Source organism: Harmonia axyridis, chromosome 7 (genome assembly GCF_914767665.1).
Source record: "Harmonia axyridis chromosome 7, icHarAxyr1.1, whole genome shotgun sequence".
Lineage (NCBI taxonomy): Eukaryota > Metazoa > Arthropoda > Insecta > Coleoptera > Coccinellidae > Harmonia > Harmonia axyridis.
In genome coordinates, this window is record NC_059507.1 from 8,298,639 (window position 1) to 8,326,516 (window position 27,878).

At 35.1% G+C, this 27,878-nt stretch overlaps 2 protein-coding genes across 3 annotated transcripts in view; one reads left to right on the forward strand and one right to left on the reverse strand.

Moving 5' to 3' along the window:
- LOC123684907 (neuroglobin-like) overlaps positions 1–19,913 on the reverse strand; it is a 104,968-nt gene extending 85,055 nt beyond the window's left edge. Inside the window, exon 1 of the mRNA XM_045624413.1 lies at positions 19,841–19,913. The gene's annotated coding sequence lies outside the window, so the exon portion shown is untranslated. The remainder of the gene's footprint in view (positions 1–19,840) is intronic.
- The window catches only part of LOC123684904 (reticulon-1-like), a 40,216-nt gene that overhangs the window by 11,632 nt on the left and 706 nt on the right, over positions 1–27,878 (forward strand). The window contains exons 2-4 of one of the 2 annotated variants that reach the window (XM_045624407.1): positions 1,644–1,679; positions 27,024–27,231; positions 27,522–27,730. In XM_045624407.1, coding sequence (XP_045480363.1) covers positions 1,644–1,679; positions 27,024–27,231; positions 27,522–27,730 — 453 coding nt within the window. The remainder of the gene's footprint in view (positions 1–1,643; positions 1,680–27,023; positions 27,232–27,521; positions 27,731–27,878) is intronic. The other variant, XM_045624408.1, reaches the window with a different exon arrangement.

Consider the following 27,878-nt stretch of genomic DNA (forward strand, 5'->3'; position numbering starts at 1 on the left):
AATGAGAACAATATCAGCTTATCAGTCATGCCGAGAAGACGTTTGGCTCCTGTGCAACTGGACCAAATCATACGGTGGATACAGGAAGGTTTGTCCCAGCGAGAAGTGTCCCGGCGGTTGAATGTTTCGCAAAGTGTCGTGAGTCGGGTTTGGAATAGGTTCATCCAAAACGACTCAGTAGCTTATGTTCATGGGGGAGGTCGGCAACGCAGTACAACAGCTGCCCAAGATCGTCTTTTGATCCTCAATGCTAGGAGAAATCCCACTTACCCGGCGTCGCGGCTCAATAGATCACTGAGAGTTGAAACAGGAGTTCTAATTTCGAACCAGACTGTAAGACGACGACTACATGTTCGTGGTTTGAGAGCACGTAGGAAGGTAGAACATCCCCGTTTGAATAGGGAACACCGGGTTCATCGACGGCAATGGGCTGAGGAGCACCGCAATTGGACACTTGAAGATTGGAGCCGATGTTTATTTACGGATAAGTATAGATTTCGTTTGGTCAACTCCGATGGACGTATTCTTGCTTGGAGGGAAAGAGGTCGAAGGTATACAGTTTATGGTACCCACAACAGCTTTTGGCGGAGGTTCTATATGTGTATGGGGAGGCATTTGTTTGAACCAACGCACAGAGTTGGTTGTTCTGCAGAACACCACCATGACCAGTCAGAGATATCACGATATGATTATTGAACCCATAACTGTTCCGTTTGCGGCTGCCGTGGGCGAGAATTTCATTTTAATTGACGATAATGCCTGTCCACACCGTAGTCGTCTGGTTAATGAAGCGCTAGTAACTCATGCTATTGATAGGATGGACTGGCCAGCTCGCTCTTCAGACATGAATTGCATGGAACATTACTGGTCTGAGATGTCTAGACAATTGTCAACCTTAGAACAACCGATCAATAACCTGGAGGACCTTTCTAACGCTTTACGGGATATTTGGACGAATTTGCCCCAAAATTTTATAAATCGTTTGATCGAAAGTATGCCTCGTAGGGTAGAATGCTTGAGACGAGCTCGTGAGGGACCAACTAGGTACTAGCTTAACCGAAACTTCAGCCTTCTTGTGGTTTCATCATAAAATTTTTATGTTATTCAAACACAGAATTTTGAGTGTTCCTAATTAAGTCTTTTTTTCTCTCCAACTTTCCATTTTTTCATTTTTTTCTCAAGTGAACCATATTATCAACTGAAAATACTCTGATAACTGACTAAATTTATAATCTTTGAGCGAATATTTCAGAAATAAATTTAGAACAAGTAAGTGATCCCTATCAATTGTTGAGCAGTGTAGTTGATGAGCGTCAATTTTTCAAAAAATTGTACTGGGGGATTTATGATATATAATATCAGAATTATAATTTTTTCAGTCCGGGCCTATATTGATTATAAAATAAAACGTAATATTGACCTATATTTAATCCTTCAAAATTCCATGAAAATCTATGGAAGCGTCTCAGAGTTAAACTGGTTGAAAGTTTTTAATGAAATGCATAAAACATAAACGAATATATTCAGGACAGAATTCAACACTGATTCACACTATCCGAATTGTCTTGAATTCGCACTGAAAACATGTACACTTATTTATGAAACACCCTGTATACATTAGTAATGTATCTTATTGTTTCCAGATACATGGTTCAATCCTCAGAAACTAAATCCCAAAGGTAAGAACTTTTTAAAATTAAACGATATTCCTAGAGCTTTTCGATTATCATTTCCACTATTCCTGTTAAATGTATAGTCTTATATTTTTACACAAAAGTGCCTATTCTAAAATAAGAACTGACTGTAGTGAAATATCGATATTCAGAGATTTGAAAAATGGTTACAAGACTCGCTCTTCTTAATGCCAACTACCTATAGACATCTTATCATCTTGTGATCTCTTGTGACTTACAAAAACAGCTTCAACACCGGGAGAAGCATGTCAAAAGTCTATACACAATACATACTCGAGATATACATGCCTGCGATAAAATTGAAGTAACTTTTCCAGCGTTAAAACATTTCTCAAGTTTCTGAAATACAGGTCAACGTCTAATTTATCATCGTATTTGTTGCTAGCACATGTTCTGTTCTGGTGAATATAACATATTTTGATCTGAAGTCGTATTAGATTCAATTTTACCAGTTGCAATATTTTGCATATCTTATACAGCCGATTTTCAGTGAAATGGTTCATCACCTGATGAATAAAAATGCTCACCTTTGAAAACACGCTGTATATTTTCACTCCGAATTGAGTGTGTTGATTATTTCAAAAGGTTGTCTCCATTTAATGCTTGTATTTTATATGAAGTGTCAAATTTTCAAAACGAGGTGGTAGACGTTGAATATTAGTTGAAAAATTAAATTTTCTTTCTACGATATTGAGTGTAAATTACCATATTCATGGCTGGCGTACGTTAATTTTAATTTAATTGGTTCTTAACGATTGCTGGCTTATTATTTGCGGTAATAACCTTCGAAGCTATTGAAGGAGAAAGAAATTTAGATGGTTCACGTTTCAGTAGTATGACACTCAATAATAATATAATGAACACTGGAAATTTTACACTACAGTTGATTATTGCTATATCTCAAATCATTAGAAATTGTGTCTATACGCTCTATTAGTGTGACGTCACACACCGCCATTTTTGGTTCTCCTGTCAGTGTTCGGAATCCAAACAAATAAATTGTCATTCAAATTAGTACGGTGTCGTTGAAGGAATTGGCTTATTTTCATAAATAAGAGTATTTGAGGAACGATTTCAATATTAATTGATAGACAGAAGCAACGAGGTTAATACCAGTAAGTTTGAATCCTGTATCATTCCCCAGATTTGGTAAAAAGCCGTGTTTATTAGTTGAACTTCAAGTTCGAACTTACTGGCATTAATCTCGTGCCTTCTGTCTATCAGTTAATAGTAAAATCGTTCCTTAAATAATCTTATCTATCGAAATAAGCCAATTTCTTCAACGACAACGTACTAATTTGAATGACAATTTGTGTGTTTGGATTCCGAACACTGACAGGAGAACTAAAATGGCGATGTGTGACGTCATCACTAATAGAGCGTATTGCGACGTTGGAGACCACTGTATATAGGTTAACCTACTTGAATCTGTGTCTACAACCATAATCAGTACTTTTTTTCGGACCACAGAAGAATCATAATCAATACACCAAAACGCACCTGTAAAGATTTGCGATTTAATGGACTGTATAAATTATAAATAAAATAATAATTCCTGCGCTGGTTAAATGGTTTTATTATTTTATTTATAATTTATACAGTCCATTAAATCGCAAATCTTTACATGGTCCTTCGAACCCGATATTTCTATAAAAGGTTCGAATCGTTTAATTCCAAGTTACTACGTGTACCGCATTCTGGTTAGTGTGTAAAATTGTTACATCGAAAGACTGGTGACCTTTCTGTTCCTGTTTTAAAGAAGACATCAGTGGAAACCGAGAAAGTGCCAGAGGAAAAGTCCATCTTTCGAGTTGAAGTCTCCAGAAGAATACTGTTTTCGTGTGAGAAAGAGCCAAAGGAACCCATTTGTTAAGTATCCTTTGTTTTACCTACCAATACTATTTGAGTCAACAAATTTATTCGCTTATATAGTTAGTATATTTATCAGTTATATATATATTCAGTAGGTATATTCGTATCATTCATTATGGATAAAATGCTTGTTAGAAAACGTGCTACAGCAAAAGCAAAGTTCACAATAGTTGCAAAGAAATTAGAACCCCTCATTGTGAAATTTGAAAGTGATTCATCTTCTTTGAGTGAAGGAGATTTTGATTTGATTAGAATTTTTAAAGATGATTTATCGTCAATTGATGAATCCTTTGATCAAGTTCAGTCACAAATTGAAATATCTTGTGAAGACGATCAATTTGATAGTGAAATAATTCAAAGAGAGGAATTTTCTGACAATATGTGTAGGTTTCGAAATAAAATTAATTTGATGTTGAATAAGAGAAACGTTCTCAATCATGATGTCAAATCTGAGGTAAAGTCAAGGGTACAATTGCCAGTTATAGACTTGCCTAAGTTTAATGGTACATATGAAGGATGGTTGAGTTTCAAAGATCTTTTTCATTCTCTCGTGCATTCCAATCAATCAATCAGTGATATACAAAAATATCATTATTTGCGGGCTAGTTTAAATAGTGCCACATCCAAAATGATAGAGTCCCTCGATTTTTCATCGGAAAATTATATTATCGCTTGGGAATTACTATGCAACCGGTTTGACAATAAAAAGTTTTTAATTAATAATCATATTAAGTGCCTATTCAATTTAATTCCATTGAAAAAAGAATGTTCAGAGGCACTACGTAATCTTATAGATTCTCTCTTTAAACATTTAAGAACACTGAGTAATCTCGGTTTGAATGTGGATTCTTGGGATCCATTGTTAATTTATTTAATGACGACTAAACTCGACAAAATTTCAGTATGTGAATGGGAAAAGGTGAAAAGCAATTTGGACCTGCCCACCCTTAAGGAATTTACTACCTTTTTGAAGAATAGAGCTGATTTGCTTGAATCTTTGGAACAAAACAATGAAATTAGCCCAAAGACAATTAAAAAGGAATTTAAGGGAAAGCATGTCAGAAGCTATTTAGGTAAGACTGACAGGGTGAAATCCAAATCGGTTAAGTGTTTCTTGTGCAATGAGAACCACGCTATTTATAATTGTTCAGATTTTTTAAAATTGAGTATTTCACAAAGATTAGAGAAAGTCAATGAATTGAATTTATGTAGAAATTGTCTTTGTAAAGGACACATATCTAATGAGTGTCGATCTATTGCTTGTTCAAACTGCAAGGAAAAGCATAATAAATTATTGCATGTAGAAAATGAAAGAGTTGCTCTTACTAGTTTGACAAACTCATATGTTTTATTGTCAACAGTTAAAATTCACGTAACTGACAATTATGGAAATAAACATATTTGCCATGCACTCTTGGATTCGGGATCACAATCAAATTTCATTACTCAAGATTTCGTTTCAAAATTAAAATTACCTCTTTCAAATGCACATATAAGTGTGACAGGAATAAATTCAGTTTCACATTTGAATAAACAATGCAATGTTTTGGTGGAATCACTGACTAAAATTCATGCAATGAATTTGAACTGTTTTGTCTTACCAAAAATAGCCGACCGACTTCCAAATGAACCTCTGAATATTTCGAATTTAGATATTCCCCACAATATTCAATTAGCGGATCCGGAATTCTATAAACCAAAAAGGATCGATATGATCATTGGATCGTCCAACTTTTGGGATTGCTTAGAACCGCAGCAGATAAAATTGAAAAAAGGATATCCGGTGTTACAGAATACTGTTTTTGGTTTCACAGTTTCTGGTTGTCTAAGCACTAACAATGTTTCAAATGGTAGGTCTTTGAATTTATTGGCGACTTCTGAGAATGAAAACCTAAATTCATTATTACAGCGTTTTTGGTTGGTTGAAGAGGTGAATGATAAAAAGGAGGTATTTTCTTCTAAGGAAGATATTGCGTGTGAAGAAAGTTTTAAATCAACTTTCTCTCGTAATGAATACGGTAGATTTGTGGTGAAGATTCCTTTTCGAGATGACATCTGTAAGTTGGGTGATTCAAAGGCAATAGCAATTAAAAGGTTGTTGTCTCAAGAGAGGAGGTTAGAAAAAAATTCTGTCCTTAAGGATCAATATCATGATTTCATGAAAGAATATCGGGAGTTAGGGCACATGAGTTTGGTGAGCGACATATCGCATGATAAGGTGTCATTCTTTCTACCTCATCATCCTGTTCTTCGTGAGGATAGTCTCACAACAAAAATCCGAGTCGTTTTTAATGGGTCATCTTCTAGTACCTCAGGTTACTCATTGAATGATATTCAATATGTTGGACCTCCGATTCTAGGCAATCTTTTCAAATTATTAATTAAATTTCGTAAGTTTCCCGTTGCCGTCTCCGCAGATATAGCAAAAATGTATCGGCAAATACTTGTCCATCCAGATGATAGACCCTTACAAAGAATAGTCTGGAGATTCGACAAAGAAGAAGATATTCAGGTGTATAATCTCAACACTGTTACATATGGTTTAACGAGTGCGCCTTACTTAGCCATGAGGTGCATTCAACAGCTTGCAATCGATTCGCAAGACCAGTATCCGGCTGCTTCTAAAATTATTCAGGAAGATTTTTATGTGGATGATTTGATTGCCGGATTCAATAGTGAATCCGAAGCTATTCAAGTTTGTGGCGACATTTCAAAAATTTTAAATTCTGGGTGCTTCGATTTGCGAAAATGGAGATCGAACAACCGAAACTTCTTGAATAATTTCAGACCAGATTTGCAATCTTCAGATATTTTAACCATCTGTAATAAGGACACAAAATGCTTAGGTATCCAATGGTTCTCTGAGAGCGATGAACTCTCCTTTCAATTTCCAAAACCCATTGTTTCTACTCAATGCACTAAGCGTCATGTTTTATCGGAGATTTCAAAGGTTTTTGATCCTTTAGGTTTATTGTCTCCTACGGTTATTGTTGCGAAGAGGCTAATTCAAAAATTGTGGACTCTTCGATTGGATTGGGATGAAGAGATTCCTGATGGATTGAGAGAAAGGTGGCTAGCCTTTCAACAAGATATGGCAAAGTTAAGTCTTCGTGTTCCCCGATTCTCATTGGTATTGAATCCTGTGAAGGTACAACTTTTTGGTTTTTCTGACGCTAGTATTCGATCCTATGGTGCAGTAGTCTATTTAAGATCATTTGATGAAAATGGCAAGGTAAAGGTGTCACTTCTTTGTTCAAAGACAAAAGTTTCTCCTCTGAAACCTTTAACTATGCCGAGGTTGGAATTACTTGCTGCTTTGATGCTCTCTCGATTAGTGAAATCTGTCACCGAAGTTATGACCACTGTGACAGAATGCTATTTATGGTCGGATTCTGAGATTGTGTTGCATTGGATTCACACAGAACCCGTAAAATTGCAGCAATTTGTTAATACTAGAATTGTCGAAATTCAGGAGCTCACTTGCAATTTTAAGTGGAACTATGTTCAATCAAGCGAAAACCCTGCTGATATCGCATCTAGAGGTTTATTTCCGTCAGAGTTACAGTCGAGTGAACTCTGGTGGTCAGGTCCTAATTGGTTAAAAGATTTCAATGAAGACAATTTTCAATTTAAGTTCACTCCCTCATTAAAAGAAATTCCCGAATTAAAACAACCAAAGGATCAATATATTTTTCACGCAACTACTGAAGATTTCGATATTTTTAATAAGTATTCTAGTTTGAATAAATTAATAAGAGTAGTTGCCTTTTGTCGCAGATTTTGTTTCAACTCATCAAAAAAGGGAATAAAGTTATCAGGTAGATTAACAAGTGAAGAACTTCAAAATTCACAAAATTGCCTGGTGAAATTAAGTCAACAAGAAACTTTCGCGAAAGAATATAATTTCTTGTTAAATAATGATAGAAAACATGTGGAAACTAGATTCAAAGGGTTGTCCGCTTTTATAGATGACAAAGGTTTCATAAGAGTTGGTGGAAGATTACGTTTGTCTAACCTGAATTATGATGCTAAACATCCTATCATATTAGACGGCAAACATCCTCTGACGGCACTAATATTTCATTCGGAACATATTAAATTGTTGCATGCAGGTCCACAACTCTTGTTAAATAACATTCGACAAACTTATTGGCCACTAAACGGAATGAATCTAGCAAAAAAGATAGTCCGAAATTGCTTGAAATGTTTCAAGTTTTCCCCAACGTCTCAATCAGTCATCATGGGTGATTTGCCTGATTGCAGAGTAACGCGCTCATTCCCATTTCAATCGACTGGTGTCGATTACGCGGGTCCGTTTTTTATAAAAGACAGAAAAACGAGAGGATGTAAAATATCAAAGGCTTATGTTTGCCTGTTTATTTGTTTAAGTGTCAAGGCAATACATCTTGAATTGGTTTCAGATTTGACATCAGACGCTTTCATTGCTTGTTTGAGAAGGTTTGTTTCACGAAGAGGTTTTCCATCTGATATGTTTTCAGATAATGGAACTAATTTTGTCGGTGCAAATCACACTCTTCAAGATTTATATCAGTTCCTCAAACAAGATGAATCGTCCATTTTTAATTTCGCGGATGAAAATAGTATTAAATGGCATTTTATTCCTCCTAGCTCACCTCATTTTGGAGGTATCTGGGAGGCAAATGTGAAGTCATTCAAGACACATTTATCTAAAGTAATTGGGGAAACCATTTTAACGTTCGAAGAATTTAGCACTGTGTTGACACAAATAGAATCGGTCTTAAATTCCCGACCTTTATATCCTCTCTCTTCCGATCCCAATGATCTAACACCCTTAACCCCTGCTCACTTCCTCATTGGCCGCCTGTATCGAAGTGTACCAGATCCAGACGTGACATCCATCCAACTGAATCGGCTATCCAGGTTCCAGTTGCTCCAGCAGCTCCATCAAAGTTTCTGGAAACGTTGGTCACGGGACTATCTGAATTCCCTCCAACAGAGAAAAAAATGGACTACTGGTTCCACTCCAGTTGTTGTGGGAACAATGGTTATTATAAGGAACGACAACTGCCCTCCAGCCAAGTGGGATCTCGGACGAATTATCGAACTGCATCCTGGTAGTGATGGTGTGACTCGTGTAGTGAGCGTTAAAACTGGAAAGGGTGTTTTTAAGCGCCCAGTGGTAAAACTGTGCCCATTACCTAATATGGCAGAAAATTGACTGTTTAATAATGTAATGTATTAATGTATATAGTTATTTTTTACTTTTGTTTTATCTCTAATGCAATTTCAAATCACTTCTATCCTGTTGAAGCCTTGTAGCCTGTCAAGTCGGGCGGCATGGAGAAATTGCAGCTTTTATGAATTATAGACTTGAGAGAAATCCCATAGATGGCGCCAGTGTCAGGTCTCCTTTATATATATGTAATTCAATTTAATTTCTAATTTATATTCGATATTGTATTTCTTCCTCTGATGAGGTTTTCTAATGTAAATGACATAATTTGTATTCATTGATATAATTTTCGATAAGTTTTCTTCATTGTAAATTCATGAATTCTGTGGACTGTGCGTAATATTCTATGGTGAAAGTCTATGTTCTGGTAGCCTGAGATTATTGTAACCCTCTCTTCTCTCTAGTTAAGTAAGTTCGTATATAGTTAACAGTGTCGTTAACTGTCTTGTGTTTAACACGTGCAAAGTCTTAAAGTGTTAAAAGGCTTTCGTTTTTAGAGCTATCTGTTTTAGCTCTTGTATAGTTAACAGTGTCGTTAACTGTTTCGTGTTAAACACGTGTTCGTGAGTCTATGTTAACAGGCTCACGTTTTTTAGTTCTAACTGTTGTTAGTTTTAAGTGTTCAAAATAAAACCATTTAACCAGCGCAGGAATTATTATTTTATTTATAATTTATACAGTCCATTAAATCGCAAATCTTTACAGCACCGTTACTGGACAAAACCAATCATAAATAATGGTCTGATATAAGAATGAAAGTTTTCTTCATTGCATTCTGTAATGTGAATAAATATCAGATTGCTTTAGAGATATGTAGTATCAAAGACTTGACCATTATAGGGAAATAGTTATTCATAATACAGGTGAAGAAGGCATTGATATTCTTCCACGAGGTCACAATTCCAAAAACAAGCCACAAAGTGGCAAGTTTTTGAATGAAGGAGTGTTAGAATGAGCCTTCTGTACGAGTATTAAAGATTATTTTCTCTAATTCACTGAATTTTTATTGAAATTAATGAAATATTTCCATAAATTTCGTTTAGTGATTTTGACATTGAAAAATGTTGGTTGGTAGAACTGTTTTCTGATAATAGATAAATCCGTGACAGAAGACTTCCGAGTACCAACGTATAATAATGAAATATAACCATGAAATCTGTGAGTCTGAGATTTTACCGCACTGTTTTGTTTTACAACGTATGGCAGAATTAAAGGAAAATAATAACCAAAATGAGAAAATAGCGAGGTGAAATCAGAAGCTTTGAGTCTCGATCATTTACACGTTTTTGAATGTAATAAACTGCAATGATGATTCGTACTATTCGATATTGATTTTATGCCTTGTCACTCGTCAAATAATGATTGTGCTCTAATGAATTAAATTATCTTTAAGTTCTAATCAAACGCACACTGAACATCCAATGCTGCTTAGATTATTTGATAATATATTGAATAAAATTGGTGGAAATCAGTAGCCAATCTTATAACACACTAAAAATTGGGAAACAAAATCAAATATTAGGTCGAAAAATGCCAGTAGAACATTTCATTCAATATCTTTTCACTTAACCAAAAAGGATACCTATTTTCAAAAGGGTTTTCCAAAAGGGACGATACAATTTAAAATGTAATGGCCACTCTGTATATCATCTTATGATATTTTTCATGTCATTTGAGAAGATTTCTTCAAAAATCGATGACGTCAGGAGATTTTGAGCGCTCGTTATGCATGCGTCTATTGTGCCCTCGGAAGCTACAGAACTGTATATAGGGTGATATATGATTTATTATGATGTCATTGCTGTCAGTTATCATACTTAGATACTGAAGACTGGGAGAATTTTCGAATACCAATTTATTTTCAGTTAATTTGACGGAAATTTCCACTAGTGTGAGGCGCAGTGCACTGAGATAACGATTACTTTGAAGCTGTACTAGATGATAAATGTTAGGAAAGGTTATTACGTTGAACACGGATGTGCCATCTCTGTTCTTACGCATTCTAAAACGGCTATTTTCTAATATATTTCTTATATTAATTGCAATTAATACTAGAGTTATTCATTGAATCATTTATGTTCTAGTCTGATTAACTAGGCTATCTTAAATGGTGATTGGCTCAAATTTATGAAGGAATTTATTTAGTGCGTTGCTCTTATGTTTTTATAATTGAAGCTTTTCAACAATTTCAGCTTCCGAATTTTTTTTATAATATATTCATTGTCTTTGTTTTCCTATAAGTTTTCACATTTTTGTATCTTTGAAAGTATTCGTACCGTTACTGAACGAAAATATTAAATTTTACAATAGATCCATAAAACGCAGTTAAGACTTGTTTTTCTCTGATTCTGTGGCAAATCCGTCCATTGAAATTTGTGATCCAAAAATCAGTGCTGCCAACTAAAATTTTCCAATGCAAAAATTACTATACGATATTTATGGAAAGATTCCATTAATTTATATAAAAATTCAATGAATTAGATGAAATGATGTATAAGTTCCGTACAGAAGCTCATTCTAACACTAGTTCATTCAAAAATCCGCCACTTCGTGGCTTGTTTTTGAATTTTGACCCCGTGGAAGAATATCAATGCCTTCTGCATTGTATTGATATAATAACTATTTTCCTATAACGATATTCAAGTCATTGACACTACATATCTCTTTAGCAATATGATAGATATTTATCCAGATTACAGGATGCAATGAAGAGAACTCAAATTCTTATATCAGATCAATAATTATTATTGGTTTTGAAACAGTTCGTTTTGGTATATTCAATTTAATTCTTCTCTAAAAAAATTGTTCCGATTCTGGCTTCAGGCACAGCTTTACAAGAAGAAAATGTTGTGAACTAACCGAAAACACATCTAAGACCTTTTGTGTACAAAAGTTGAAACAAAGAATTCTGAAAGTTTCTATGTACTTATTTTCATTCTTTATAATAAAGCAAGCTGACAAAGCGTTTCAGATAAGAACAATAGTTGGAACGAGTGCGGTTGAAGTTATCGAGGAAAAATAGAAAAGAACGTCTGGTTTTACTATTTAAGTATATTATCCTTATCAATTTTTCCTTTATCATATCACTTGAAGAGAACGATAAGTTATTATACAACAAAAATTTGAATAAGTTGTAAAAAAATGCTATTCTTTTCTAAATCTGCACCTTGCTATAATTATACAGCTGGTGTCAACAAGTAGAGGATTTCATGTCTCGTATTTTATGGTTATAAGGAAAATTTGTTAGAAGTACCTTACTATCCTTTGAAGGGAAAAGGAAATGTTGAATTAATGAATAGATGTGAACTCATACCCATCATTAAATATCTTCTGCGGAAGTTGAGAACTGCCAAGTTATCCGTAAATTTCAGTTTTCATGAATTTCTTGTCAACTTTCAAATTTGTCTACAAGTTACTGTCTTCTAGAAAACACTTTAAGCTGGGATCCCGCAAGGTTCTCTACTGACACCGTTATTGTTTACATTATATGTAACCGTCATGCCGAAAATGGAGAGAACCTCCATTGTCTACGCTGACAATATTACCTTATTGTCATTGGCAACGAAGTACCTGCAAGGAGCTATCTCTAGACTTCAGTCATGGCTCGCTCGATGTAGAATTGAAGAAGAATTCTGAACGAGGCTGTTCTCTTCAGGCGAAAGAGGGAATGTTGAGTATCTTAGAGTGATACTTGACAAGAAGCTCACTTGGAAAGAACACATCACATCAGCTGTCACGAAGGGAAAGACAGCAGCGGCATCGTTGCTAACGCTCCTTTGCAAAAGCAGCAAAGTTTCTCTTTCCTACAGGATTCTTCTTTGCATGAACACCATTCGTCCGTTCATGTCTTACGCTTGTCTAGCTTGATAATTCTGCCAATTCTTGTTGCGTTTGACACGAGTCTTGATCAAGTAATGCCTCCAATTCTGCATCTTCGAAAACCTTCTCTTTTCCACCGCCATGCTGGTCTTCGACGTCAAAATCACCGTTCTTGAAGCGTTGAAACCACTCTCGGCACGTTCTTTCACTAATAGCGTCCTCATCATAGGTATTTGAGAGCATTCGATGAGCCTCATCCGCAGATTTCTTCATATTAAAGCAGAAAATTAAAACCTCCCGCAAATGACGAGGATTTGGCTCGTAAGCAAACATGTTTAATCGAGAATAACTATATGATGCAGACACAAATCGACTAATATTTCGATGACGTTAAGTTTACAAATACCTAAGCTTATTGTATGACATTTACGATCTATTCATTTCGACTACCACTTAATAGCTACAGCCATCTATTGCAAAACGGCGGAAGCAAAGTTGTACACCTAATAAGTGTGAAGACCTTCAAAAGCGTAAATCATGTAAACCCAAAAAGGAGGCTTGCGACTACGATGATTTCCTAGGAAGTGCTTGGTTAAGCCGAATATCGACTGGCACAGAGACTGTGTAGTTAGCAGTTAACAAATATTATTTATTGGCATATTGCCACCTGCTTGAGCAGAACTACTACTTCGCCAGAGGTGAATAACATCGAGATGAAGCAGTAAAAGGCTAATGCCCTAACTGCAAAAGAGATAGAAGTTTACAGTAGCTGAAATTTATGACATTACCAAAATCCACATAACGGGTGTTTTTTTTCAAGGTATATAACTTTAAGTTGGCATTACTGTTCAAGATAGCGACCGATTTAACAGCTGTCAAGTGATTTATTCTCAGTTTGGTTTGGCAATTCATCATAGACTCACGCCTGAACAACGCTTGCAAATAGTGCAATTTTATTTCGAAAATAATGGTTCTGTGCGGAATACGTATCGCGCACTACGTCCATTTTATTTTGTTTAGCGATGAAGCGCACTTCTGGTTGAATGGCTACGTCAACAAACAAAACTGCCGCATTTGGAGTGAAGCTAATCCTCAAGTGTATGTCGAAACACCGTTACATCCAGAAAAACTGACTGTTTGGTGCGCTTTATGGGCTGGTGGAATCATTGGTCCGTACTTCTTCAAAAACGATTATGGCCAGAACGTTACAGTCAATGGTGATCGGTATAGAGCCATGATTACTAACTTTTTCATTCCTGAATTGAACAACCATGATGTCCAGGAGCTGTGGTACCAACAAGACGGCGCAACATGTCACACAGCTCGTGCCACAATCGATTTATTGAAAGACACGTTTGGTGACCGCCTAATTTCACGTTTCGGACCTGTGAATGGCCACCAAGATCTTGAGATTTAACACCGCTAGACTACTTTCGGTGGGGCTATGTTAAGTCATTGGTCTATGCATATAAGCCACAAACCCTTGACCATTTGGAAGACAACATTCGCCGTGATATTGCCGATATACGGCCACAAATGTGGAAAAAAGTCATCGAAAATTGGACTTCCAGATTGGACTATATCCGAGCCAGCCGTGGCGGTCATATGCCAGAAATCATATTCAAAATGTATTGCCACAAGATTATCTTGCGGATAAATAAAATTCATGTCAATCGAATAATCCATCGTTGTTTTATTGCAATTTAAAGTTCTATAGCTCTAAAAAAACACCCTTTAGAATAACATTATTTGACGTCTATGGCTTTTGTACATTGAGACACGTCAGGAATGGCGTTGTTGACACCAGCGTGACCAGATTGAAATATGGTGAATCTACTAAACTTGCCGCAGAAATCTACTAAAAATCTACCAACACCGTTCAAAAATCTACTAAAAATCTACTAACATATTTTTTGACAAAATTTCACAGATGACGCTGCATTAGATTTTAACATTAATCAGAATACACTTCATCTAATTTCTCTTATGGTTAAATTTTACTTCATGAATAGGATAAACAGTACAGATGCGTACAGATTCGAAAATAAAACAAGATTTCATTTCAAAATTTAAACGACAAAAAAAAAGGAAAAAAAACGAACAAAAACATATAGGATCAAAATAGCAAATATAAACAAACAAATTTAAATATTTAAATAAACAAAAGGATATAAATAGAAATAAAAACTAAAATCTTTGGGATAAAAATAACATTAAATAAAGAAATGAAATACTACAGTTGAACATAAAAAAATAATTGAAGAATCAGTATCAATTTGCAGTCAAATCATCGTCTTTAACATCCATATATAAATTCTCACTATCCATCGATTCGAGCATATTTTTTGTAGGTTGAAAACGACAACAATCGCCTATCTCTTTAAGTCCTTCTTCAGCATGTTACAATAATGCTATCTTCTCATTTAGAAATCTGTTTCTATTTTTTGTTTTGATGCGGTTAATAGCCGAAAATATTCTCTTGCATTTGGCATTCGAAATCTGAAATATGCAGCCACCCAAATTTATCAATGAAATTCCAGTTAAGACATATTTTTTGCACTAAATAGAATACCAAATGTGAGACACCCTTCGGATATTCCATCATTCTTCGTATTTATTCTCAGCCGACAGCCACCAAAGAACTTTTATGAGTTTATTATGTTTAAGTAGGTACGTTCTTCTAGAAATACGTAGAACGTAGGACCTCAATGAGAATGAACAATGAATTGATTCATAGGAACAGTCTAGACATCCGAATTTCCATATTCCCAACCATCTCGGTTATATTTTTTATAAGTACCAAAATCTACTAAAATCTACCAAAGGATTTCTTCCTACTAAAAACTCCATGAAAATGCGAAAAATCTACTAAAAAGTAGATTTCTACTAAATCTGGTCACACTGGTTGACACATTTATCTGAAGCGGCTGTCAGAGTAGCGTTCGTAACGCCTTGCGAATGGTCGTCAAGAATACCATTTTGGTATTCGTCAAAATCGAAAGTGGAAGAGTCCTATTGTCCACTTCGTTCGCCCGAAGGCCCCGAAGGTCTCGTCGAGATGAGACCTTAACCCTCATCTCACGCCGATCGATACAAGCGTGCTGGTCACGTGACCGGCGTCATGCGCCCGAAAGCCGGAAGACAATCCGTCCGACTTTTGCCGGCGATGGCACCGCGACGTCGGAATGCGTCGCGACTCTTTCCAGCTCAGAAATTGCCGAGTTTTCCCAGAGAGTTCGGTGGTCAAATATAACTGCTTATGTTGGAAGGCGGCCAGGCCCTAGTTCCCGGATCCCCAGAAGGTTTTGACACTCTCTAGCACGTCGTTCCCGGGTGATCCGAGTAGTTTTTTCGTGCAACGTGCACTTTTTTTCCGTTTGTTCCTAATAGGGAATTGCCGAAGCCATGGACATGATGCTGAGGTCCGAGAAACGTAAGTTGTGTGGTGTGAACAGGGTTGCTGGGTTTATAAAATCATGTTCACCAGCATCTGTATCCAGAAATCTTCAGATTTCAGATGTACAAATCCTTGAAGAGGGTAGAAACTAGACATCTCCTCTATTTTTCTTATTTTACAAGGCTTTGCCCATTGGCACAATATCACTTTTATTTCACCAGATGGCTGGTAAGGACAATAGATCAGTACAGACAGTTCTCAAAGGCTGGTTCTCCCATATACCAAATGACTGGGATATTGTCTTCAGTTCCCCCAAAGACGTCGTATTTCCCCAGTTTTGGGGACACCCCCCCCCTCCCAGACGTGGCAACACTGGTGGTGTGGGTCCGTTTTCGAACGACCTTGCTGTTGAATCTCTGCCTTAACCTAACTGGCTGTCGAAAGAGTTGGGGTTGCCCAAGGTTCTGTTTTGTTTTATTTCTCGCGTTGGTTTTCGATGTGAAGGTTTTGTAAGGTTTAATTATGTTGTATTTTTTGTTAGTTCCTTTATTTTGTTTGTCTCCATTTATTATTCGAATATGACGCTCAGAATCTCATAATGTTGAATATTTCCCTCCTGTCAAAAATTCTATGTATCTGGAGAACAATTATCGAAAATTACAGCGATAATTGCATTGTAGGAAGCGAAACTGCACTGCGATAATTGTTCTGTTCATAGATGCATAGTTTCTATGCATCTTACACAGTTCGAATCTATGGCAATTCCATTCTACATCAGTTTGACAAGTGATGTAACAGTTTATTCGTAAGTAATTGCACAAGTGCATCAAAATTACCGATAATTTTGCATGACAGCGTGTTGTCATAAAAACTGCATGAGTTCATTTTCATTTTTGGAGAAAGAGCCCGACACCGAAGGTGGAGTGCCCCCGAATTACACTCGTGCATCAAAATGACCGGATAATTTTGCATTCCAGCGTGTTTTCCTTGAAGAACTGCATTCGGTCATTTTCATTTCTGGAGAAAGAGCACTCCACCTTCGGTGTCGGGCTCTTTCTCCAAAAATGAAAATGAACTCATGCAGTTTTTATGACAACACGCTGTCATGCAAAATTATCGGTAATTTTGATGCACTTGTGCAATTACTTACGAAAATGACCAATTCTAACATTTGCAGCTGTATGTCCTCGATAACTAAACGAATTCCATCTTTAAGGCCTTGAATCGATTGTGGAGCATTGACATAGAACTTATCTTCCACGTGGTACCAAAGAAAAAGTCTAAAGGTGTAAAATCGCAAGATCTCGGTGGCCAATTGTAATTAGGTCATCGAGAAAGAACACGACCAGGAAACGTTTCTTGCAAAATTGATATTGTTTCGTTGCTTGTGTGGCACGTAGCGCCGTCTTGTTGAAACTAAACGTCGTCCACATCAAAATCTTCAAATTACGACCATAAAAAATCACTAATAATAGCCTAATTTTCAAGATCGACGATCCGATTCTTCGCATCACTAATTTACCCCAACAGCAAATATTCTTGATTTTATTTTTGTTTTTATTGTAACGTTTCACTTTTGGATTTGACTTTTATCGATCCATGTATCAAACATTAACATGAGAAGTCTTTGTGTGTCGAAAATAATAATTTTTGGAAGTCGCCCATAGAAGTTATTTATGTTGGCATAAAGGATATCTTTTGAAACGTTAAATAATGCCAGGTGGGTGACCAACTTGGACACTCGCGCAGGTAATTAAGTCACCAATTATTCCAGTTATAAGTTGAGATTGGATCGTTAATGAATAATAGGGGAACACAATGCCAGCTTGCATTCTTGATTTAACGATTCTACTATCGACACCTTGTGATGTCTCAATGTTTGGGTTTATTATTTTGTAGAAATATGTCATTAGAGTCCTGGGAGTTAAAAATATTTTTCAACTCATAATTTTTTATGAATGTGTAGAATACGTTAATCGAATTAAAAAACAATAGCTATATAAGAGCTTATTCCCGTAGGTCCTTTATGAGTTTCGAAGGTCTAAAATCTAAATTTTCGAAGATTTCATTCGGAATTCTGAACCAACAAACCTGAATTCATATCCAGATAGATTTAGTGTTTTTGCTTTTTCCCATAAATAAAAATCTAAAGGATGGAGATCCGGTGAACGAGGTGGCCGTGGAATTAGTCCCCCTTGACCTATCCATTTGTTCGAGAGATCTTCATTCGACTAAGCAGCTGTTTGTCTCCCTATGTGTGGTGGTGCAACATCGTGCTGTTAGCACATATTCACAACAATGTTGAGCTCTAAATCATAAATGAAATCGAGAAGGATGTTTTCCAAAAAAATTGTATACAAATCTGCATCATTTATAACATCCACTGCCATAAAATCATTGCTCAAAATCCCACCCCAAACGTTGACACTGTTCATTATTTCAAAATTCGAATTCCGTAATCTGTCAATTTGCGTAACAGTCACACCAACTGCCAAGATACAATACAAAAGTCACTAGGATGTATAATCTGAATTTTTCATTGAATTTCGACAATAATTCACAAAACTTGACTGAAATAGAGAAAATATCGTCTAATAATCGTTGCAGAATGCAATTTCAACACTCATGCGTTCGAATTTAGCATTCATGTTGGAATAGGAGCCCGTTCTGCAACTTGTTTCAGAATATACTATTCTGAAATTCTTGTACCTTCAAAACGATAACGAATAGGAACTATGTTCATAGGAGAAACAATGTTCAGAATAAGCACAACTATCATCTGTCAAAGTTTGTCATAACTTATAGAGCTTGTAGAACACCGGAGTCCCACAGGGTTGTGTGTTGGGTCCCAATATCTTCTTCGTATTTAGAGGTAGAAAGCAATTTCAGAAGATGATACAGCAGTTTTTTGTGAAAATTATTAAAACATTATCTTGCCGAAAAAAGGTTCTAGCAGTCATCAACCTAACCTTACCTGAGCTCTCGTTCCGCGGAACGCAACCGCGACATAATTAACGAATTCTTTTCGATCGCATCGCCGAATCCTTATCTCTATATGCCACGGTTGCTAGATATTAGGTAAGCAACTTTTCGTTTTGCACTACTTAAGCATGCCACGATAGCGCCAACGCGTCTTTACGTTGGTGCACCGGGAACGGGTTGAAGCCTACACGTCGGATAGGAAGGAGACGGAGAGATGTCTTTCGCTTTTGTTGAAGCCAACGTTCCAAGATAACCCAGACAACTCGACGGCCAACAGAAGCGTACGGTTCTTTCTTCATGCTTAATTTTTTTTTTTGGGCGCAACCGCGATCTTAGAACGACGTATGGTCCGCTGAAAGTGCCTCTGTTGAACGTTGAACGAAAACTTTCTCCGAACCGGGTTTATACCCTGTGTATTAAAAATCGTTTTGTGGTTTTGTTGGACTGAAGATGGGACGTAGACAAAGGTACCAGGAGCAGGCGGAACCTCTACCAGAAAGAGGACCTGGTAAGATGTCCAGACATATTTTTTTTTACGGTAACAGCTGTTAGGAATCGGTGAACCAAGTTTTTTGTATCTTTTTTTGTTGGATTACGCGATATTATTTTTCAAGTTGAATTTCTTCGATCATTTACAATACAACGTGTAAATCGAAGAAATATGACAGTTGACATAGAGGAAAATAGTTGTAAACGCTGAATATAAAACACACATATGGGTTTCAATTTGTGGCCACGTTCTTTCAACGTGGAGTATTGAAACCAGTTTATATAATCGTCTAATCTAATACATATACATATACCTTTTGTTCTAATTCTCTTCTTGCGGTTACTTAAAATAAAACTAAAATTTAATCTCACCTGTCATTTAGGTAATCTTACTTTAATTTTACCCTCCTACATCTTGAGCTGCCCTGAGAAACCATTATAGAACTTACTACAATGAACTGCAAAAATTAGTTGCTATCTGGTGTTTTGTCTGATCTGCTGAATCAATAGGCGGAAAATCCAAATATTGATTGTGAAACAATACAATACGTTTACAATGGATCAAGATATTTGATCTACATTGTAGGACTTGAATGGAAAAATGTACCTGAAAAGTAACTTCTGATATTTTGTCATGGATTGAATTGTGAATATTTAATTCGAAAATCAGTTTTGGTATCCTGATTTTTTGGTGCATGCAGTTGAAATGCTCTACAGGGTGATCATAAATTGTAGGTACAAACGAAAATGACAGATTCCTCGGATCATTTTAAAAAATTAAAAAGGCCTGCAAACGCGTCGGTTTCGAGATACAGGATGCTAAAATTTTATTTTTTTTTCTCATAGCACCTTCCCTTCACAAGATATTCAAATCAAATTTGGTATAGATATTCCAATTTAAAGTATTATGGTAATGTGGAATGCAAATCTACAAATGATATTTTTTTTGGTAACAGTGCTTCTTTCCCCCAGAACTTTTTTTTTGGAGGACCACTGTTAGTTTAGAAAAATGTAAAAACAAATTTTGGTCCATTACTACACTATTTGGTTTCATGTAGTTTTTTCGTATCTTTCAAATAATTCTCTAAAAACTTCAGGAAAATCTGAATTATTATGAAGATTCAGTTAATAAGCTGTGATTAATGAATTAATCATAACTTTTGGTACTTTTTTACCCAATCTGGATAGAAAATTATTAAAGATTCGATAAACTGGTAAAATCTTCACAAAAAAGGAGGACTACAAGAAACACCCTGTATCTCGAAAACAAAGCGTTTGGGTCCCATGTTCATAGGACGTTTTTTTCTCAAAATTATCATATGAATCTTTCATTTTCCTTTGTACCCCCAATTTAGGAACACTCTGTATAAAAGGTATTCAATGAAAAGGAAAAAAATCACTGAATCGACTTGAATTTTTTTTGCAATAAAATACGTCATATTTAACTGAAATCAAGAATAAGGATCGGCTATTATGTTATACTCAACCATATCAGCGAATACTAATGAATAAGTAAAAGTTGATCAACTTTCAATTCCTAACATCAATTAGAAAAAATATCCATTTTGTGTGCTGCCAAACTGGTTTGTCTGATTACTAAAATTACAATTTCTCTCAAACCTGGAACGTTCATTTAATTAAGAAGAAATTATTTCCTTCTTTCACTTCAAATCAAAATTCAATTGATTTAATTCAGTTCTTGATTTAATTTTGACCAAGAAGAAAAATTCATTTTTGTTGTTGAATATGTTCCTTCCGAGGTGTACATATCAAACTAATTGTGGTTTTCATTATCACAATGAAAGAAAAAATAATTGGTTCATTTCAAATTGTTTTTCTTTGTGTTTTTAACCTTCTAAAGTTCACTGCCAATTTCATTGCCAATGTTATCTTGGGCTACCGTGCGTTTCAATATCGAATGCAATAAAGGAGATATCGATTTCTCGTATGGTTTGTAATAAAAATAACTATACAAGTTCAATATCGAAAGGATATCACAATCACTGTGTTACTACATATTCAGATTCAATCTAAATATTCATGTTGCAGTGAATGGCAGATGAAGCTTCTAATTTGGAATTTTCCGAGGAGTTCTAAACTTGATATTTCAATAGAACTCTTCAATGAAATTATCATATATTAAATTATTTTGTTTTAAATATCGCTCACCTAGTTTGTATTATTTTTGAGTTTTTTCTCGGGTTATATACAACTGACAACAATAAAATCATAATAAATCACATCTCTTCTGTGATCTCCAAGAGCGCAATAGACACATGTATAAACGAGAGCCGGGTCAGTCGTTTTCTCGAAATTTTAAGAATAATCACGATTCGAAATTTATATGAATTGCATTCAAATATGTGCATTTTTTCTGAAAAAAAAAGCAGTGCAAATAAACTTCATCTTTATTTCCTTTCATCTTATACAATGTTCCAAATCATTGGAAAAAACAATATAGAGTTAAAAATATATTGTGTTTAGTGTCCTATATTCAATTTCAAGACGATACACATACAACAAATTTTTGTGGTTCAATGATTCACATATTGGATTATATATGAGATAAATATACTAATATTGAATTTATTTTATAACAAATTGAAGTAGTTCATGTCAGATAAGAAATTTCCTTTTGTAAGATAACACCCACATGGAAAAAAATAGGTTAAGTTTATTATTTTAAATAATAAGTAGATATAAATATCCAGAGCCACTTGAGGAAATCTTTTTGGTAACTTGTATCATTTTCACATCGACTCGTCAATTGGAATGTAACTATTCCTTTGAATTTTCACAGTACAAACTATTATAACTAGAGATAAATTACTTACTTCCCAAGCTTATACGGTATGAGAGAATTTGTTTATAAATTTTTATAGACGTCGTAAAATCTATTTGATCAAAGAGTTATATTGTTTACTTAACAATATTTAACAACTCCCAACAGCTCAAATTTTTTCCACCAGTTTCACTATTGCCGTGTAATGTTTCATTTTTAGTTATGGCTTAGTCAAAAGATGACAGCTTCAGAAGGTCAGATAGCTGGTTATTCAAAAGGGAACTTCTCATTGAAAAACCCTTAATTTTATTTTAAAATAATATTAATATTCAAAAAGTATCGACATATTCAGAATCTACAATACTCACAATACACAAAAATTCTCTTCCATGGTAATGTAATTGAATTTCAGTCATTAGTTGTCTCAATGAAAACCTTTTTTTTTATTTCCTACATTGTGGTTTGCGATGTAAATTATGTAACAGCTCATTTTTCTACCGATTTCGAATATATAAGTATTCAAGAGGGATTACCAAAAAGTGGCTTTCCGTTTATAAGTTAAACATTAGGTGCCCATTTATTTCCTCTCTGGCACTCCTGCGATGATCAAACTTTGTAACGGTGTACGAAGTTGGTCCATTCACTTCTGACTTCATCTTCTTTCTCTTTACGGAGCATATAAATAGGGGGCAGCACTCTACGACGGTCGTTTTTTTTCACAAAATTATAGTTTTACCTCTTTTGTAAAATCATTCAAAATGAATCAAAATAACCAGTTCCGAAGATCTTGTCGTTATAGACTTCTCTAATCTGGACCACCTGTACAACGAAGAGCAGAGAAAAAATAACAATGCATTGATGGGAACCTCAAAGGAACAATTGTTCGTCGGCAGGTGAAGTCAACACAGCGTGAAGGTCATTTAGTAGGTGTAAAATGATTAAGTATAATGTGATACCTACAGTGTATCAAGTGTGCAACGCATTGTATCGATTACAGGGTACTGTGAGCACGAGAAATTCATGTGATAACTGCGATCTAAAACTACGTGTCGCAGATAAAAAGATTTTTTGATACGATTTGCGAGACTTGGTAGCTTGTTTATTCCAGTAATTAATATAGCTCAAACGGAAAAAAATGATATCGGTATCTATTATCGGTTTGGATACGTTTGATAACATGATTTCAGATCGGTGGCAGTGTAATAATAGTATGAAGGATGTATTTAATAGGGATTCACGGCTTGACTTGATATTCAAGCTACTTGACTTGAGCTTGACTTGAAACCAATTCAAGTTCAAGTCAATTACTAGTTTTTCAATGCCAAGTCAAGTATTTATTTATTAAGGACTTGACATTGAAAAACTACTACTTAACTTGAACTTGAGTTCATTTCAAGTCAAGCTCAAGTCAAGCCGTGAATCCCTAATAATTATAATACATATTGACCTCTAGAGTGGTTTGGGGGAAATAAGTGAATCTCTTTCAAGATTTTATCAGGTGTTTCAGAAACCACCAGCAGCGCACCGCAAAAAAGTTTATTGGTCAAAAAGGTGTTGATCTATGAAACGATATCTAACTGTAGATTCTTGATTCTTACAATAACTCATGGTTATTGATCTAAATTCTAAAACGTGGCCTATATTTCAAACTTGATTTAAATATTTAAAAAAAAAACATATGAAGAAGAATTGAGAAATTACTAACGTGAAGCTAGGAGCTTTTGAGCGCTCGTCATTCGTCTTCCAATGGCACCCTTGGAGACCTAAGCCTTCTAAATGTAGTTATATCCAAGTGTGCTGTTAGCGCTTGAATGAAAGAGAGCTATAAAGCTTCTAACTTCAAATCAGTACATTTCCCTTTTTTTCGATAATCTGCTTACATTTTATGTGATTTAGAAGTTGAAACCATCTTCAAGTTTTCCTTAATGCTTGAAATTGTTATTTTATATCTACACTCAAAATCTCAACTAGGTCGATTTCATGGTAATCAAAACATCAGTTATTTTTTTTTCCATCTTCTTGAATTACAATTTCAAGCTTCCTACAAATTCTGTTGTGAAAGTATTATCAGAATCATAAAAAAATCAATAAGAATATCGAAAAAATAATGAAGAATGCCCTGTGATGTGAAGTCAGGAGCTTTTGAGCGTTTGTTTATTCTTTCACCAATTACATCCTTGAAATCACATATTCTGATTAATGTTGATTACTTGCTTTCTAATAGTCAATAGGATTTTCCTTTATTTGTACGTTTCAGGTTTGTAATGATGGTGTTTATTTCTTACAAAAATATTCAATTAGACGTTTCGTAGAGACTTTATACTTCTTTAGTAAAAATGACTTATGTGATAGTTGACAACGTAAAGAAATTAATTAAAATTGAGCCTTCAATTTCTTGTGAAATAAACAGTTATGTAGTCTCCAAGAGCGCTTTTGGCGAATGGATGAATGAGCTCCTGACTTCACGCTAGTGATGCTTTCTTCATTTTTATTCTTGTGCTTCATTTGTAGTATTGAAATAAATATCTAAATATATCTGAAATTCAGAAAACAAACTTCGAGCGGCTCAAAAGAAGTGAAACTGACACTAGGAGAGCAACAGTTGCCAAACCTTGGATTTCAGCAGGTAGATACAGAAAATTATAAATATTCTGCCTATTATAAATTCGACAATTAGGAAAAATATCGTATCCCAAATATTCAAATTTGCATATTTAATCGGGAATCACACAAATAAATATATTTCATTCAATATAATATACATTTATAACGATATAGTAAAATTATGTATTTGAAAATATATCACAATCCCACAACGTAATCTAACCATGTTGGGGACAAGTAAAAATTGCGTATACTCCCTCTATCTATGTTTATTACTCTACGGGCCTACCCTATCCGCAGATTACACGACCTTGCCGTTTGCAAAATCAAAATCTCCCTGTTTCATATGAGTCACCCTGTATTGAACCAACATATACGAGGGTGGTTGTGTAGGTCCAGCTGATCCTTAATGCTTTTTTCGGCAACAGGGGGGAAGCAGAACAACAAAACCGCCCCTCTGGCTTGGGAATGGGAAGGGACGTGTGCACATGGGGACCACTCTGACCTACCCCTACACGCTTATAGTCGTTTTCTGGCTTCCATGTTTCACTAAGTCGCGGGCGTCCTTGATACAGCCTTGGCAAAAGTGTATATTCTGATTAGTCATCGACGTCCATTCAAGTATCATATTATTATTCCTCGAATACGGCTCAACCTGAGTTCTGACATTCGCAACACTCGTACTATACGTTAAAATATAGATTCGATTCCAGTTGCCTGCCAATACGCGTTTGTCGTGTGTGTGTGGTGCTTTGCTATTTGCTAACAGCTGCAGGTTTTTACTCCTATCTACCTACCATCCTGACGACTCGAAGTTGAAAGAATACGGACAGTGAAAAAAGTTGGTTTGCCATTTTAGTTTTACCATCACTTATATTTAGATTAATGTCGAATTGACGAAAAGACGAAAATTGTCAAGCATGCTAAAATCGCGTTTATTTTTAGAAGGCCGTTGTCGATGATGCTTCCTTTTACTCTGAATTCGATCGGTTCGAATGTTATGTGAAAAATTCTTCTATTTATATCGTCTCGAATCATCGGTGGATTTGTTTAAATAAATTCGAATGGGTTTATGTTGGATCGTGCGGTCAGAGTGTCCTCTCCGATTGATCCTCTTTGTTATGACGTCATATTTGTTCAATTTGAAAGGATGCTTTCGATGTGTCATTTTATTTTGTGACTTTTAGTCGGTATCTTAAATTCGCTGAAAATTGGTTTGTTTCTCCAATGATATACAACGTGTTTCATTTACTGTTTCATAACACTTCATATAGAAGAAATTAAACATTCGGTGATTCGAATTTTTTTCTAATCCAGTTAGATTTATCACAAAAAAAAATTCAATGTTAGATTTTTCTCTGAAGAAATTTTTCCTCATAGTTTTTTTGTAGTTTTTAGATTAATATTAATATATATATATATTTATATAATATAACTTGACGTACGTATAGTTGGCAGAAGAGCCAACTTAGCAAAAAATTCGACAATTCCTTCTAAGTGGTGTTTAGAATAATCAGCTTGCGGTATTTTCTTAACAATATATTTCTGAATAATTGACTATTACAATATTCACCGGTGAATCACGTGATTTAAAATCTCCTTTTTATTTTCATTGATAAACCTTTAGAATCGTCCGAAGAAAAACTCCCTGAAATTTTCACAGTTACCGGTTTGGAATGTATAAATTCCAAAAATCTAAAAAAAATTGAATTTAAGTTTTCCACAGCTTTTCTTGGAAACTATACGAGCTATTGGTATGAAATTTAATACAAAAATCGGTTGTTATCCCTCATTGAACATCCTAGCTAGAGAGAGAAAACTAATTATAAAAAATTCATTTTGCAGAAAAATAACAGCATATAACTATGAAATTGAAAGTATATAGACTTCGACAATACTGTATACAATATTTTTCACGGAAATCCTAGCACTTTAAGTTCCGGAAATATGAATTTTTGGAATTTTCATTCGCACTTAAGAATTAATGTCTCAGGTTTCGAATTCCGCCGCTAGTTATTCATTAAAAAAAAATTTACATTGATAATTTTATATTTTTTTCATCTCTCGTGTAGATATTTAAAAATTGTGTAAAATTTGCAGTGTTTTTTTCTTCACTCCAATTGTTCATGTTTGAAAAATTCTCATAAATAATTTTTTTTTTCTTTTCAGTGGAAAGCCTAATATACTGGAGGGATCCCAAGAAATCCGGGCCTGTTTTTGGAGGTGTACTATTAGTTCTTCTAGCACTCACATACTTCTCCCTAATTAGTGTAATAGCCTATCTCTCATTATTGGGACTGACTGCAACTATCTCCTTCCGGGTTTACAAGAATGTGGTTCAAGCAGTACAGAAGACAGGAGAGGGCCATCCCTTCAAGTAAGTAATTCAATTCACAAATACTGAAAACAATCATAATACAGGGTAAAAGTTTTTATAAAACTTTGTCCTAACCTCTTGACTTGCTGAATAGAAATGTCATTAACATTCTCAATTGTCAAACCATTATTATTATTACTAAATCGGGGCGATTACGGCTCTGTTAGCCTTTAGGGAACATCATCGATTTACCCAAATTTTAAGTTTAACGCATTCTTTTATATATTCATAATTCCTGCAGTTTTCTATAGATTTGTAGAACCATACTTCAATTTTTCTTTTTCTTTCAGAGAATTTTTAGAGTTCGATCTCTCATTGCCCCCAGAAAAAGTCAAGGAAATTTCTGAAGTTGTCGTTGCCCACGTGAATGCTGGACTCTCAGCCCTCAGAAGGCTATTTTTGGTTGAAGATTTGATTGACTCCATCAAATTTGGAGTGTTCATGTGGACTCTTACCTATGTTGGCTCATGGTTCAATGGCATGACCCTAGTCATTCTTGGTAAGTATTTTTTTGTCCTTTTAAAATCACATGCATGGTGTACAAGAAATAGCATTTCATTTTGGATCGTTTAGTTTGTGAAGAGCAGACAACTTTTACTCAGTACTGTCTTAGAATTTGTTCTAAGCGAAGTCCACATTCTGGATGT